At 44.9% G+C, this 17,123-nt stretch overlaps 1 protein-coding gene across 1 annotated transcript; it reads left to right on the top strand.

Moving 5' to 3' along the window:
• Positions 1 to 1,689: 1,689 nt before the first annotated feature.
• LOC309382344 (uncharacterized protein) lies at positions 1,690 to 16,956 on the top strand (the record flags this gene model as incomplete). The annotated part of the gene is made up of 16 exons (XM_081971849.1): positions 1,690 to 1,749; positions 3,084 to 3,634; positions 3,853 to 3,898; positions 4,447 to 4,514; positions 5,223 to 5,265; positions 6,609 to 6,649; positions 7,975 to 8,020; positions 8,773 to 8,816; positions 9,662 to 9,707; positions 11,213 to 11,253; positions 11,689 to 11,719; positions 13,109 to 13,169; positions 14,252 to 14,343; positions 15,014 to 15,067; positions 15,903 to 15,969; positions 16,516 to 16,956. The coding sequence occupies 16 exons, from the start codon at positions 1,690 to 1,692 to the stop codon at positions 16,614 to 16,616; spliced, it is 1,392 nt and encodes a 463-aa protein (XP_081827975.1). The 3' UTR covers positions 16,617 to 16,956.
• Between the last annotated feature and the right edge of the window lie 167 nt (positions 16,957 to 17,123).

Below are 17,123 nucleotides of genomic sequence, written 5' to 3'. Positions count from 1 at the left end.
TTTGTGTCTTGGTGTGTCTTGGTGTCCTGTTCCTCACTTCCTTTGCTCTTTTAAGTCCAGCCCAAAACTCTACAAAACGGCATCTAAATCCCCTTGGCCTTCAAAACCCCCTTTTTAAAATTTGATCTTTTGATTTTATTATGCCTCATCTCCTGCAAGAGCTGAATGGATCGATAGACTCAATTACGATTATTACATTTATCCCCACCATTTACGATGCATTCCCATATTTTCTGCATCTGTGGGGTAGAAACAGGTAGCGTTTTTTTAGCAGGGATTTCTTGCTTTTCCCGAAAACAATCTTTATCGTATTATGAATATTTTGATGTGATTTGCAGCTGTTTGTAAAAGTTACATTCTGCTTTGGATGTGGAATCTTAAACCATCATCAGTTGATAAATATCAAGGTTTAAAATCGTAATTAACCTTAATATAATCCTTTCTCCTGTCCTTCTTTCCTTCCTTCCTCCCTCTTTCTTTCTTTTCTTTCATTCATATTTCATTTATTTTCTTTCCTTCCTCTGCCCTCCCTTCCTTCCTTTTTCTCTTTCATTTCCTTCATTCCTCTTTCATTTATTTTCTTTCCTTCCTCTGCCTTCCTTCCTTTTTCTTTTTTTCTCTTTCATTCCTCTTTTGTTTATAACCCTTCTTTTTCCTTCCTTTCTTCCTTTTTCTTTTTTTCTCTTTCATTCCTCTTGTTTATAACCCTTTTTCCTTCCTTCCTTCCTTCCTTTTTCTCTTTCATTCCTCTTCCATTCCTCTTTTGTTTATTTTCCTTCTTTCCCCTTCCTTCCCTCCCTCCTTAATGCTCTCTAATCCACACCATGCAAATATAATTGTATTTAGTATGATATCAATATTATTTAGTATTGTATAAATATTTACTACATGTATGAATATTTACTATAAGTAAATATAAGTGTCTACTAAAACGTGCCAAGGTAAACGTGAGACATGGAAATAATCTCTCACATCTATCTTAACATTAAAAAAAAAACTCCCACGAAAAGAAAGAAAGAATACCCTACGAATTCCATTCTTTATTACAACAATATTCAGTAGCTGAGAAAGGCAAAAGAACAGGAAGATTAAGAGAAAACCGCGGCAGAAAATAGAGAAACAATTCTAAATTCTGTGGATTTCTGTTGCCATGGCACTTTCTGTGGGTTGGGCTATTGATTAGCTGCCCGCCCCCTCAGCCTGTCCTACTCCACAGGGGTGGCGTTGAAAGAGCTTTTTTCAAAGTGTGGGGCAACCAGAGGTTAATATTAATTCTTTTTATTACGGTTACAAACCAGAATTATAAACAAGACGCAGAAAAATAACAATCATACACAATAGTCCACCACGGGCGAGCGGAATTGGGCCTCACATTTCTTGTTGCTGAGTGAGACCGCTGCTAAGCGAGTTTGGCCCCGCTTTATGACCTTTCTGGCCGCCGTCGTTAAGGGAATCGCAGCAGGCGTTAAGCCCGTAACACGGTTGGGAAGTGAATCTGAATTTGGCACGAAATGGGTTGAATGTTGGTGAAAATATCAGCCGGGTGATACCAATGACTGCTCTTTGTGGAGTGAGCACCACTCAGCGAAGCCAGGATCTGAACGTTGGCGTGGCAGCTTCAAGGTAGGACGATTACGTTGGGAAATAACAGCAAACTCCCTTTTCTGTCTCCCGTCAGGTGATTTCTAAATGGAGAAAGGCAAAAGTAAAGGAAATCTTCCCTCTACCTCCGATGGGATCAAAGCTCAGGTAAGGGATGCCAGAATCCAATAAACGGAATAACGGAGTTGGAAGGGACCTTGGAGGTCCTCTAGTCCAACCCCCTGCTCAAGCAGGAGACCCTACACCACTTCAGACAAAGGGTTATCCAACATCTTCTTTAAAACTTCCAATGTTGGAGCATTCACAACGTCTGGTGGCAAGTCGTTCCATTGGTTAATTTGTTCTCACTGTCAGGAAATTCCTCCTCAGTTCTAGGTTGCTTCTCTCCTTCCATCTGTTGCTTCTTGGGTGGTTTTTTTTTTTTCAAGAGGCAACCCGACTTTCAGGGTTTTTTTTTTTTAATTGAAGATGTTTCACTTCTCATCCAAGAAGCTTCTTCAACTCTGATTTTCCCCACCGTCCAGTCAGAGCTGAAGAAGCTTCTTGGATGAGAAGCAAAACGACTTCAAAGGGAAAAAAACCAGAATGTCCAGTTGCCTCTGGAAAAAAAACAACACTTTGGGGCTTCCTTTTGTAGCACTGATGATATTACCTACTTGGGTAATAAAATGTCTGCAGGAAACCCACCGAGCTCAGAAACCCTGCTTTTCTCTTTCCTCCTTCCACTCCTCCTCCCCTCTGCAAACTCCCTTCCCTTCTAGCACTGATGATGTTACTTAGTTGGGTCATGAAACGTCTGCAAGAAAACCCCCAAATTCAGAGAATACCAAGGACCCACAGTTGCTCTCCTCCTCCTTCTCCTCTTTGCCACTTTTTTCTCTTTCTCATCTCCATTTGTCCTCCCCTTTCTTCTCCTTCTTTTTGTTCTTCTCTTCCTCCTTTTTTCTTCTTCCTTTATTCTTCTTCTTCCTCTCCAGCTTATTCTTTTTTCTCTCTTCCTCTTCTCATTCATCTTTTCCTTCTCCTGTTCCTACTCCCTCCTCCTTCTCTTCTCCTTTCCCCTCCTCCTCCACCATCCCTCCTTCTGCTTCCTTCTTCTTCTTCTTCTTCTTCTTCTTCTTCTTCTTCTTCTTCTTCTTCTTCTTCTTCTTCTTCTTCTTCTTCTTCTTCTTCTTTTTCCTCCTCCTCCTCCTCCTCCTCCTCCTCCTCCTCTTCTTCTTCTTCTTTTTCTCCTCCTCCTCCTCCTCCTCCTCCTCCTCCTCCTCCTCCTCCTCCTCCTCCTCCTCCTCCTCCTCCTCCTCCTCCTCTTCCAGCACTGATTATGTTCTCCACTTGGGTCACGAAACGTCCCAAGAAAACCCCCAAGCTCAGAGAGCATCCAGATCCCCTCACTTCCAACCCCGATCTGCAAATCTTCTCCTCCTTTAGGCCCAATCCAAACTCACCAGGTGTAACTTCGAGGTCTCGCCATCCCCTTGTAGGAGGAAGCGGAACGCCTGGTTGAGGAGGAGACCACCATGAGGAAGGAAGTGGAGCTGTTCCTTCAGGAAGAGCTCAACAAACTCCTGGCCGACAAAGACACCGTCAAGAAACCCCAGCCATTCCCGAGGAGGACAAGCCAGGAATCCAAGCCTAGCGAGAAACCAAGACCTCAACTCAAGAAGAGCAAGATTGGGTTGGAGCAACCCACCCGGTTTGAGAAAAGGGGGGTGGAAGAGGACCTCCTGACTTTGCTGGACGAGCCGTGGGACTTGCCCAGGGACCCAATCACGGGCGAGGTGGAAGATCAGTGGGACAAGTTATCCTTGTTGGATGAGTCAATGCTGGAACTGAAGCCCCTGGAGAAGCAGAGGCAGGAGGACATCCCCGAGGAGGAAGAGAAGAAGGAAGGAGGAAGCCAGTTGTCGGTGAAGAAGGACGAGAGGCTTGTGGAGATGTCACCCAAGGGTGGACAACATATCATCAAGCCCGACTTCCTGGATTACCGCAAGGAAGAGAGTGCCTTGAGGGAGGAGTCCAAGCATAGTATATGGTGAGAAGGAAGAGGGGGGGGGGGGAAATGCAGGCGGACTTTCAACGGTTAGAATAGAATAACAGAGTTGGAAGGGGCCTTGGAGGTCTTCTAGTCCAACCCCCTGCTTTCCTGTTTGCAATTCTGCTTATTTTAAATTCTCCTCTCCACCTCCCTCCCTCTCCCTCCCTCTCTCTCTCTCCCTCCCATCCTCTCTCTCTCCTTTGCTGTTTTTCCAGGTCGATGCGAAGCAGTATGGGAGCAATCTTTGAGCAGAAACGCCAGGTAAAAAGGGAGGGAGGAAAAGGAAAGGAGGGAGGGAGGGAGGAAAAGAAAGGGGGTGGATGGATGGAAGGAAGGAAAAGAAAGAGAGATGGGAAAGGAGGGGGGAGGAAAAGAAAGAGGGGTGGATGGATGGAAGGAAAAGAAAGAGAGATGGGAAAGGAGGGTGAGGAAAAGAGGGACGAAAGGAAGGAAAAAATAAGGGCAAGAAAAAGAGGGAAGGAAGGAAGGAAGGAAGGAAGGAAGGGGAGACAAAAAGAAGGAAAAATAAGATGGGATGGGATGGAGAGGAAAGGATGAAAGGAAGGAGAGAGGGAGGGTAAGGGAAAGAAAGGGAAGGAAAAGAAGATAGAAGGAAAGGAAAGGTAGAAGGAAAAGAATAGAAGATAGAAGGAAAGAGAAAAGGGGAAATGAAGATAGAAGGAAAGGAAAGGAAGACTGAAGGAAAGGAAAGGAAGGTAGAAGGAAAGGAGAAGATAGAAGGAAAGGGGAAAAGAAAGGAGGAACCCAATAGCCACGAATCCTTGCAAACATCTTTTATTTTTCCCCAGAATTTCCAGAACCTGAGAGAGTCCACCAAGAAAAGCTTATCCTCACTGCCCCTTGGCTATTTCAGCAAGTAAGAGCTTCCTTTCCACTCCACAACCTGGAAAACCATTTGGCAATCTTTTTTTTGGGGGGGGGGGAGTGTCACGTGTCATTATTACCCCCCTAAAAAACAACACTGATTTAATATCACTGCTCAAGGGCTCTGCTCCTCCCTGGGCCACAGCCTGTTGTGCCTTTAAATGGCTTCTACCGTACTGCCGCAAAATGGCTTCTACTGTGCAATCAAGGACAACCTTGACTAGCTAATTTCTCCCCTGCCGTTTTGTGTGTCTGTCTGTCTGTGTCCCGGCATAACTCTGGAACGCCTGGAGTAAAATGGCTTCTACTGTACAGCGGAGTTGCCATGGTAACGGCTTCACAGTACTCCACAAGGGGGTTAAGGGGGAAAATCCAACATTTAGAAATTACGTTTGGTCCGGACATTTCCTCCCCCTATAAATAAATACCCGGACAACGCCTGGTTATCAGGTTTTATACCTGGCAGGGATTTTTTTTCTTTCTTTCCCGGTTCTTGCCGGGAATTGATCCGGCTTCGGTAGCCTTGAATCACTGCCCATTCAGAGTCTGGCTCGAAGCAAGAGGAGATGGGCAGCTCCGAATTCTCCTTTGAGCGAGGAAGCCAAGGCAGGATGTCAAAGGGAGAAGGGAAAGGACCCCCCCAAAATCTTTGTGCGTTAATTGACTTGGTTGAGTTTCTCTCTCTGTCTCTTGTTTAAAGGTCTAAACGCCTCCCCAGCAATGCGGCTTCTGATAAAGAAGAGGTAGGTCTAGGAATTCATGCATTTTTCTTTCTCCTCCTCCTCATCCTCCTCTTCCTTCTCTACCTCTTTGCCCCTTTTTTCTCTTTCTCGTCTCCATGTGTCCTCCCCTCCTCCCTTTTCTTCTCCTTCTTTTTGTTCTTCTCTTCCTCCTTTTTTCTTCTTCCTTTCTTCTTCTTCTTCCTCTCCAGCTTATTCTTCTTTCTCTCTTCCTCTTCTCATCCATCTTTTCCTTCTCCTGTTCCTACCCCCTCCTTCTTCTCCTCTCCTTTCTTCTCCTCCTCTCCCTCCTCCTCCACCATCCCTCCTTCCCCTCCTTCCCCTCCTTCTCCTTCTGCTTCCTTCTTCTTCTTCTTCTTCTTCTTCTTCTTCTTCTTCTTCTTCTTCTTCTTCTTCTTCTCCTCCTCCTCCTCCTCCTCCTCCTCCTCTCCCTCCTCATCCTCTTCCTCCTCATCCTCCTCTCCCTCCTCCTCCTCTTTCTCTTTTTCCTAGCCCCTTTTCACCCTCCTCATCCACCATTCCTCCTTCCCCTTTTCCCTCCCCTTCTCTTCCCCCTCTCCCTCCACCTCTGCCATTCTCCTTCTCCCCCTCTTTCTCCTCTTTCTCTTTTTCCTAGCCCCTCATCTCCCTCCTCACCCACCATCCCTCCTTCCCCTTCTCCTTCCTCCTCTCCTCCTTCTCCTCTCCCTCCTCAACTGCCATCCCTCCTCCTCCTCCTCCTCCTCCTCCTCCTCCTCCTCCTCCTCCTCCTCCTCCTCCTCCTCCTCCTCCTCCTCCTCCTCCTCCTTTTCTCTATAATTCCCATTCCCTTCTAGCACTGACGATGTTCCCTAGCTGGGTCATGAAACGTCTGCAAGAAAACAAGCAAGCTCAGACAGTACCAAGGACTCTACATTCCTATTCCTCCTCCCCTCCCTCCCTCCTAGACGGATGATGTTCCCTAGTTGGGTCATGAAATGTCTACAAGGAAACCACCAAGCTCAGAGAGCATTAAGGACCCCACATTCCTCCTCCTCCTCCTCTCCCTCCTTTGTAGCACTGATGACGTTTCCTAGTTGGGTCCTGGAACGTCTGCAAGAAATCCACCAAGCTCAGAGATCATCAAGGACCCCACAGTTCTCCTCCTCCTCCTCCTCTTCCGCAGTGCACCATTGTTGCAAACCAGAACATTGGACGACCAGACCACTAAGCCCATCTGAGCATGGGGGGGGGGACAGTCCAGCACATCTGGATGCTTAGCTTAGAGACCCACAGCTGTGAGCAGTTTATGCCCCCAGGTGGGAGGAGAGCAGAGAAACGGGGTTACAAACACCATCCCTTCTTCTAACTGTCCCATTCCATTGCAGCAAACTTCCGAGGAGGCAGAGCCACACAGCTGGATGCCATGGTACGGAAGGGGCCATGCTGTGATTTTCACGTGGAAAAGTACCCTGTGCAAATGTCATACTTTCTTGGGAAATATTTTTCTGGCTGGCCGGGGGTGGGGGGCGTCATCTGATGGGGGAGGCGTTCAGAAGCCTTTCCCCAAACCCCTTTAGAAATTAAGGGCATTAGAAATTGGAGGAAAGACGCAAAGAATCAGAAAGCAACCAAGGGGGAAAAAAAAAGATTTAAGAAATCAGAAAAGAATCAACAAACAGCAGAATTAACAAGAAGGGGGAAAATGTAAGAGATTGTATGTAAAATAGTACGGAAGAAGAAACATAAGAGAAATATATGTACATAGAAGGATATAAGATGTGTCGTATAGAAATAAGGACATGGAAAGTGTAACGTGAATAGAAGAAATGTAAGTATAAATAACAATAGGAGTAGACGAAAAATGTGTAAAAATGGACATAGATAGATGATAGATAGATAGATGATAGATAAATAGATGATAGATAGATGGTAGATAGATAGATAGATAGATAGATAGATAGATAGATAGATAGATAGATAGATAGATAGAGATAGATAGATAGATGATAGATAGATAGATAGATAGATAGATAGATGATAGATAGATGATAGATAGATAGATGATAGATAGATAGATAGATAATAGATAGATAGATAGATAGATATAGATATATAGATAGAGAGAGAGACTCTAGATATAGATATATAAAGATAAAGATAGACTAGATGTAGTATAAAGAAAAAGATAAATATAGATATAGATATACAGTAGATATATAACTATCTGTACAGATAAAAGTATAATGATATTTAACGATGTAGAAATGCTGCAAAGGTGATATTTATGTTTAAAAAAATGAAAAAAGCTGATCAATAAAAATTTAATTAAAAAGAAAGAAAGAAATTAAGGGCAGTCCTCGACTTACAACAGTTCATTTAGTGACCGTTCCAAAGGATGACGGTACTGAAAAATGTGACTTACGACCATTTTTCACACATACGACCATTGCCTCATCCCCGGGTTAAAAGTTCAGTCCCTTGGCAACTGACTCATATTTACGACAGTCGCAGTGTCCTTTCGCGACCTTCCGACGAGCCCCTGAGGAAACCCGATTCACTTAGTAATTTGACAGGGATTCCCTTAACAACGGTGGCAAGAAAAGTCATAAAATGGGGCAAAACTCACTGAACAAATGCCTCACACAGCCACAGAAATCTTGGGCTGAATTGTGGTCGTAAGTCGAGGAACGCCTGTATACTTTACATCATGCTGTACTGAAGTCCTAAACTCTTCTTCATTTTCTCTTCAAGGTTTCTGAAGAAATCCAAACCGAAGAGGATTGCCAGTTTCCGCAGAGTAAATATTTGTGAATATATATTTTTTCATTTGGTTTAGTTTTTTCCCCCGGTTTCTTAAAACGTCCTCAGGCATCACCATGAAATCTCCAGAACTGTAAAGCCTACAAACTTGAAATTCAGCACCTATGTTCCTCTTGGCTTCTAGGTGCTCGCTTAGAAAGGATTTTTCAAAATGACTGTCAGATCATTAGTATTTCTTATAGTGTTATTAACACGTTCTGATGCTAAGAAGTTAGATGTTCTACTTCCCCTCCCCACCTGAAAAGAACTCTGTTCCAACTGCCACTTGGGCATGGGTGTGGCCAGTGCCTGACTCATCTGCCTACAGGCTTGGAGTTTAAACATTCTACTCCCCCTCCCCAACCGAAAAATGCTCTGATGCTAAGGAGTTAGACTGAGGGAGAGAAGGGGAGAGGAGAGGCCGATCGTAACTACTCATTAATTTTCAAGCTGTAAGTGTTGATCGGTCAAGCCCAATCACATAGTGTCATGGGGTATTCAGCTTGTCTCATCATAAACATGAATTTTGCAAAAGAGTGATTTTATATGGGACTGAAGATTTTCCTCAAGGACCCTTCTACCCTGGGGGTGATGGGTATTGTAGTCCAGGAGACCATCGGATTGGGGAAAGCTGACGTGGAATAAGTGAGTTTCTTAGCCTGCGGGAAAACAAAGGGGCTGAGTTTGGGGGTGATTTGTCTGTTCTTCTTTCATATAAGCTGCCTGTTTGTGCGTATTTGTATTTTGTAGAAATCCATGAAGAAATCGCAGCTGGAAGGCGCCCAGGTGACAGAGTATGTTCTTTTGGAAAGTTAAAAACAACACGGATCATCTTTTCCCCCAGCTTTGGAAAAACAACAATAAAACTTAAGAAAAGTTTATTTTTAAAGACAGCCGGGAAGTTACCAAAAAGGGCCTGGAACGTCCATTTAACGCTACAGGCAAAACTGAAAACTGGTGATTTCCCCAGGCAGCATCCTCTAAGCTGTGTGGACTTCAACTCCCAGAATCCCCCAGCCAGCATGCTTTAAGATGAATTGATTTCAATTCCCAAAATCCCCCAGCCAGCATCGTTTAAGATGGGTGGACTTCATCTCCCAGAATCCCCCAACCAGCATGCTTTAAGATGAATTGATTTCAATTCCCAGAATCCCCCAGCCAGCATCGTTTAAGATGGGTGGACTTCATCTCCCAGAATCCCCCAGCCAGCATGCTTTAAGATGAATTGATTTCAACTCCCAGAATCCCCCAGCCAGCATCGTTTAAGATGGGTGGACTTCATCTCCCAGAATCCCCCAACCAGCTTGCTTTGAGATGGGTGGACTTCGATTCCAAGAATCCCCCATCTAGCCTCCTTTGAGATGGGCAGACTTCAACTCCCAGCATCCCCCAGCCGGCATGCTGACTGGTGAATTCTGGGAGTTGAAATCCACCCATCTTAAGGTGGCTAATGTTGAAAAACATTATTTGAACTGGTTCACTAAATGACTCTCTCTTTCATTTTTGATCCTGCTAACCCGGTTGACTAACTTCAATATCTGATTTTTACAAATTGGGCAAAGAATTCTCCCCCCCCCCTGCCCCGCAGTCGGTAATTTTTCACTTTCTCCAGTTACTTTGATTCAACTTTTCTTCCCAGTTTGTCTAAAATCTTCAGCGAGGATTTCTTCAAGAACCAAGATAGGGTAGGTGGTGGGCTTTATTTCTTTGTTTGTCTGGTTCTTTTTATTATTATTATTATTATTATTATTATTATTATTATTATTATTATTATTATTATTCCACTCCGTTTTCCTGATATTTTGTTGATTGGCAAAACGGAAGTGATATCCCTCTGGATATACTTAATTCTTCTTAATTTCAGATACTGTAGAAAGGCTATCAAACCCCAAGACTATCTCCACCTACCAGAATAAATCTAGTCAGGGGTGGTCCTCGACTTATGGCTACGATGGAGCCCAATTTTCTTTTGTTGCTAAGTGAGACATCTGTCGAGTGAATTTTGGCCCCTTGTGATGAGCTTTCTTGCCCCGTACATTAAGTGAATCACTGCAATTGTTAGTTGTTAAGTGGATCTGGCTTCCCCGTTGACTTGGCTGGTAAAAAGTCACTAAAAGGGGACCACCAGGTGATCCCAGGATGCCGCAAACATCACAAGTACCATTGTCACCTTCCTCGCCGGCTTCCGACAACCCAAGTCGATGGAGAAGAAGCCGGCAAGGGAAACTCCCCAAAAATTGTGCTCACGTACGGTCTCTCTTAAGGACCACAGGCGATTCACTTAATGGCCGTGGCAGAAAGAAAAATAGTAATGACCAAACGCGGTCACAGCAACCACCCTTAATGATGGGTTTTCGGAAATGTTGTAGTAGGGTCTCCTGCTTGGGTGGGGGGTGGGTGGGTTGTACTAGATGACCTACAAGGCCCCATCCAACTAATCCAATCTAATCTAATCTAATCTGTTCCTTGTTGTGGATGTAAATTGAGGATTATCCGTAATCAAAATATTTCGAACTTCCGTTCCTGCATTTTGCACATGCACACTCAAAAAAATTATTTTTTTTGGTCGCCACGATGTAGAAAAGATGTGGAGGCTCTAGAAAGAATGCAGAGAAGAGCAACAAAGATGATTAGGGGACTGGAGACTAAAACATATGAAGAACGGTTGCAGGAACTGGGGATGTCTAGTTTAATGAAAAGAAGGACCAGGGGAGACAGGATAGCAGTCTTCCAATATCTCAGGGGCTGCCCCAAAGAAGAGGGAGTCAAACTATTCTCCAAGGCACTTGAGGGTAGAACAAGAAGCAATGGGTGGAAACTAATCAAGGAGAGAAGCAACTTAGAACTGAGGAGAAATTTCCTGACAGTGAGAACAATTAATCAGTGGAACAGAAGTTGCCTCCAGAAGTTGTGAATGCCCCAACACTGGAGGTTTTTAAGAAGATGTTGGATAGCCATTTGTCTGAAACGGTATAGGGTTTCCTGCCTAGGCAGGGGGTTGGACTAGAAGACCTCCAAGGTCCCTTCCAACTCTGCTATTGTATTGTATTATTGTATTGTATTTGCAATGTGCAAAACTGTGCAATGCAGGAAGAGATGGGGAGGGGGAAGAGGCTGGATTCCCCCCCCCCAAAAAAAACCCCCGATGGGCCAAGGGAAGGTCCTTCTCATCTGTTTTGTGTTCTTCCAGAGAGCATCCGAAGATATCCCCGAGGAAGACCTTCCCCTAAGGTACTCACGGTTCTCGCTGGACAACGGGGAGAACTTCACATCTGGGCCTTGACCCAAGAAATTGGGGTAGGGGTAGGAGGGAGAAGAAACTGGCTTGCTCCGATGAGCAGGTTCAGACGAAATTAACTAATTCTGTGAATCGGGAAACGAAACGGTTCTGCTTGCAACGTAGACATTTCCTGATCGTGGAGAACAATTAAACCAGTGGAATGACTTGCCACCAGAAGTTGTGGCTGCCCCATCACTGGAGATTTTTCCAGAAGAGATTGGAGAACCATTTGTCTGGGATAGGGTTTCCTTGCCTGAGCAGGGGGTTGGACTAGAGGACCTCTAAGGTCCCTTCCGACTCCCTTATTCTGTTAATCTGTTTTTCCATTAGCTAAGGGATTGTTTCAATGTTGTCTTCTGTTCTCCTCCTCTTTCTCTTTCTACTAGTCCTGAGGATGTTCCACAGCAAAATGAAGAGGTAGGGAAAGTGCCAACCCCCCCATCCCTGTGTGTGTGTGTGTGTGTGTGTGTGTGTGTGTATGTGTGTGAGAGAGAGAGAGAGACAGAGAGAGACAGAGAGAGACAGAGAGACAGAAAGAAAGAAGGAAAGAAAGAAAGAAAGAAAGAAAGAAAGAAAGAAAGAAAAAGGCAGACAGAAAGAGAGAGAAGGAAAGAAATAAAGAAAAAGACAGAAAGACAGAGAGACAGACAGAAAGAAAGAAAGAAAGAGGAAGAGAGAAAGAAAGAGAGGGAGAGAGAAAGAAAGAAAGAAGACAGAAAGAAAGAGAGAGAGAGAGAAAGAAAAAAAGACAGAAAGACTTACAGAAAGAAAGAAGGAGAGAGAGAGAAAGAAAAAAGAGAGAAAAAACAGAAAGAGAGAGAAAGAAAGAAAAGAAGGAAGGAAGGAAGAAGAAAGAAGGAAGGAAGAAAGAAAGAGAAAGAAAGAAAGAAAGAAAGAAAGAAAGAAAGAAAGAAAGAAAGAAAGAAAGAAAGAAAGAAAGAAAGAAAAAGTGTTTGTTGGCTCAACAGGTGCTTCAGTTGTTTCAAACATTTTTGTGAAGCTCTGAGCTGGACTGCAAAATGATCTGTCCGATATCATCCTGCCTTCTTTGAGCCGGCTCATTAATTATTTTACTAAAGATAGTCCTTGTTTAGTGACCGTTGGCAGTTACGACAGCCATGATAAGGAGACTTTGCTGCACGAACCCTTCATCCAGGACCTGGGCAAGTCTGTGAAGCTGGAGTCAGATTGCAAGCGCACGTCAAGGTTTCCCTTAGCCACCGCTTCACTTAATGACCAAAGGACCAGCCCCTGTTATGGTTGCTAAACGAGGACTACCTCGGTCTCACCACTGGGCCTTCTTTTTACAACTGCATTTCGTTTTTCCAAACCTTGACCTCTTCCCCACCGCTCTGTACCTTACTATTATGTATAAAGGTAAAAGTTCCCCTCGCACATCTGTGCCAGTCGTTCCCGACTCTAGGGGGCGGTGCTCACCTCCGTTTCAAAGCCGAAGAGCCAGCGCTGTCCGAAGACGTCTCCGTGGTCATGTGGCCGGCATGACTCAACGCCGAAGGTGCACGGAATGCTGTTCCCTTCCCACCAAAGGTGGTTCCTATTTTTCTACTTGCATTTTTTACGCACTTTCGAACTGCTAGGTTGGCAGAAGCTGGGACAAGTCACGGGGGCTCCCTTCGTTATGCGGCGCTAGGGATTCGAACTGCCGACCTTTCTGATCGACAAGCTCAGCGTCTTAGCCCATGAGCCACCGCGTCCCTGAACTCTTATATATGCAAAATATTTAATTATTTTTTCTTTCTTAATGCTTGTCCAATATCTTTTCTTTTTTCCTCATTTTTTTTCCAGGAGTCGAAGCAAATTCAAAAGGAGACCAAGAAACGGGAGGGCGAATCTTTTATCCCCCCAGGTAACGAAAAGTTGTCTGAATATATGCTGCAGAATTTCGGATATTCCTGAAATTATTGCTTGCATAACGACAAGTAGCCCCTGACTTATTCAGTTCATTTAGTGACCGTTTGGAGTTATAACAGCACTGAAAAAAAGTGACTTACGCCCGTTTCCCCCCTCTCGTGACCATTACACCGTCCTCGGGGGTCACATGATCCAAATTGGCAACGGACTCATATTTATGATGGTTGCCATGCCCCCCGGGGTCACACGATCCCCTTTTGCGACCTTCTGACGAGCCAAGTCAACGGGGAAGTCCAGATTCGCTTAACAACCAGATGCACTTAACAAACGCGGCAAGGGAAGTCGTAAAAGGGAGCAAAAAAACCCCACTCTTGCGACGAACGATCTCATATAGCAGCAGAAATGTGGGGCTCAGTTGTGGTCGTAACGCCGAGGACTTGCCCGTTATTGGCTCCTCGGATCATTCTCTCCAGATCTCCAAGCAGATCTGCTCCTTGCAACCGCCGTAAAAGTGAAGTCACTGATCCGGCACCCCGGAAAATTTAGAACTCGGAAATTCCACCTTGTTCCTTAGCTTTCGCCCCCCCCCCCCGACTCCCCATTCTCCCTGATCCATCTGCCAATTGCATGTCATTTCGGAGACGAGTAATACGAGCCGACAATCAGAGAGAGAGAGGGGTAGTCGATGGCAGCTTGGCTCACTTCTTGCACTCAGAATAATGCGCTGGAGACAGCCAGGCGCTGTTCACCTGGAAGAGCTCGCAGCCTGCATTTCCGTAATCCTCCCCAGGTGAACTGGAGCGCAGACAGGAGCAAGCCAGTTAACGATTCTTTATTTCAAAGCTACATTAACATGCTTTTGCAAGCCTGGAAGTGCATTCCTTCCCCCCCTCCCCCAGCCCCCCTCTACAGGCCAAGACACTAGGGAGGGTCCCTTCTGAACCTCTCTCTCTTTCTCTCCCTCTCTCCATAGTCCATAGAACCATAATTGAGCCTGGTTCTTTGTCTGCCAATGGTACTGAATCCTTTGGCTTGTATAGCTTTTCTGCTCATTTTCTGTCCCTTTCTTCTGCCTAGATGTTCCTGGTAGTTCGTTCTTGCACATGGGACAACAGATCAATCACAGGGATATGGGCCACTTCCGAGAGTTTCCGGACTCCGTTTTTAAGGTGACTGTGAATGGGGAAAGGAAGAGCTCCTGACTCGGGGGAAAAAAAAACATTTTGGCAAACTGGGTAGCAAGTTTGAGAAGAGTATTCTTGAAAGGTAGCAAATATTGATATTTTTTTTAAAAAATCTCATTAGGGATTTCTCTCCAGCTGGAAGGATTTTAGCTATTTTTTATCTATAATAGCTTAGGTTCTGATGGCTATTTATTTAAGTGTTTCAAAAACCTTGCCAACTTTAAGATGGGTGGACTTCGACTTCCAGAATTCCCCAGCTGGCTGCTTTAAGATGTGTGGACTTCAACTCCCAGAATCCCCCTGGCCAGGGAATTCTGGGAGTGGAAATCCACACCCCAAGGTTGCCTTATCAGCCTGATGACTTTTATTTAGCCATTTATGGGATGGCTTGGCTGTGCCTTAACTTGAATTGTGCCGTTTTGTTTTTGTGTTCTTTTCTTTTCTTTTTTCAATCTCTCCCAAAATATAGGATATTGGTTTTTTTATAAAAAGGTTAGATATAGGAGAGATATAGTAAATCCATAGTTAAGAGAAAAGTGGTGGATGTAACCAGATAAGGGGAAATAATGGATTTGGGTGTTTTATGGGGGCGAAAAAAGACAAATGCAAAATTAACCTTCAGTTTTTCGTTTCCCCCCCCCCCCCCCCCCCCTAGGACAAAGCGTACAAGCAAAAATTTGTGAAACACGAGCGGGACTCTAAAGTGGCGGTGAGTTTTTCGTTGTCATCCTACTTTTGGCATCTCTGCTTGGTGACCTTTCCTATCCCTGCGCTTGGTTGGTGCAATCAATTTGGTCCTCTGAACCATAGAGTTTCTTTCCTCTATGGTTTTCTCCCCCCACCCCTCCCTCGATTTTATTTGATCAGTTGTGCAGTTCGATCCAGCTCTGGATTTAGCTGTCCCTGCAATATTGACGTTTCCATTTTAAATTTCATTTCATGTTTATTTTCCAAGACAGTCGAATCACAAAACCAATGCAACCATATTCTTTTCTCGTCTTTTCCCTGCAAAATACAGTTTCCCGGGAAACACTCACCATCATCTTTTAACAACCCCCATAATTCCTTGCGGGGTGGAATCTGGGCAACTGAATGGAGCTAGTTGACTGGCCAGATGCCTTTCCTGTTGCCAATGCAGAGTTTTCTTCAGCAGATAATATTCTCATCGTGCCCAGAGAGAGAGAAATATCTGCCTCTACCTAGGATCGAACTCACAAGCCTCTGGATTGTGAGGCGGGGGCTTCCACCTCTAGGGCCCTCGCACCATTCAAGTTCCCGGGGAAAAAACTACAGGGCCCATCACCCACAGCCAAGCAGAATTGCAATTCCCCCCACCCCCTTCAGTTGGAAATTGAAAGTAGCTGACTGGTCAACGATCTGGAATTGCAAAATGTTTGGGATTTCAAGTCAAATCTTGGATGACGTAACTGCCCTCATAATGGATATCCGCTAAGGAAAAAGGGTCAAAAAAGTCCAAATGGCTGCGTTACGGCTGCCATTTTGACTTTTTTGACTTTTTAAGTCTTTCTCTTGCCACCTCGTAGATGCCTTTACCTCTGCAAGAATTAATAGAGGAAGAAGTCTTGGCGATCTTAAAGGCTACACTCCTCGGTGAGTTAACTAAACGTACAAATTTATCTTTTATTATAGCCAAAGGCCAAAGATAGAACTGAAAAGCGACTACTTTCAGGATAGCCCCTGACTTACAACCATTCACTTAGTGTCCGTCCAGAGTTGAGCAACTGGTCCTCGGTTTATGACTGCTGACTCGACTTACGACCATCACAGCAATCCCCCACAGTTGCGTGATCCAAATTGGTCCACTTAGCAACCGATAGTAGAGGCCTTTTGGTGGTGGCGGGGCCAACATTTGACCTTCCCGGACGGCTTTAGACAAGATAGATTTGCTTAAGGACCATGTGATTCACTTAACAACAGCAGCGATTTGCTAACCGCCTTGGACAAAGGTTTGTCAATTCAGGCGTGGCTCGCGTTACACGTTCCTGCTTAGCAACAGAAATTCTGGTCGTAAGTCGAGGAGTCCCGATAATGACTCAAAGAGCTGCGAAAATCATAAAATGATTGAATCACAAAATGTTTTAAGTTTGACATTGCAAATCTTGTCGTTGTTTTCTTCTCTTTATTAACCCAACTCAGCTTATCAGAAAAACCTCGGGGCGAATCACCCGCTCACCGGACAGATGGAGAAACAGGTTGACAAACTTCATTTGCAGTTGCAAGGAAGGGGGATCATCTGAGCCCCAAATCCAGACTCTCTGAACCCCCACTTCTCCGTCCCTCTCGGGGGTCTCCTGGCCTCAAGGCTGCCACTCCCTTCAAAACTGGGAAGTAAATCAGTAAATTTTGCTTTTCCGCCCCTTTCAATTTCAGCCTCTTCTCTCTTTCGTCAATCAGTGTCTCATCGTTTTATCCTAGCTGGGTCACTCGGGGATGGGTGGACTTCAACTCCCAGGATTCCCCAGTCAGCAGGCTTTAAGATGGGTGGACCTCTCCTCCTTCACCTCCCCCTCCTCCCAAATCCAACTATTGCACTGATGATGTTACCTAGTTGGGTCTCGAAAGGTCTGCAAGGAGAGAATCAAGAAACTCCCCATTCTTCTTCTTCCTCTTCCTCCTCTCCTCTTTTTCTTCCTCCTCCTCTTCTTCCTCCTCCTCCTCCCTCTCCTCCTCTTCCTTCTCTTCCTCCTTCATTAGTAGAGAATGTTGAGCATCACAATTCAACAACTCAAAAATGTTTTGTTTCT

This window comes from Natrix helvetica, assembly GCF_964273705.1.
Source record: "Natrix helvetica genome assembly, contig: HAP1_SCAFFOLD_232, whole genome shotgun sequence".
Lineage (NCBI taxonomy): Eukaryota > Metazoa > Chordata > Lepidosauria > Squamata > Natricidae > Natrix > Natrix helvetica.
This window is presented reverse-complemented; position numbering and strand designations above follow the sequence as displayed.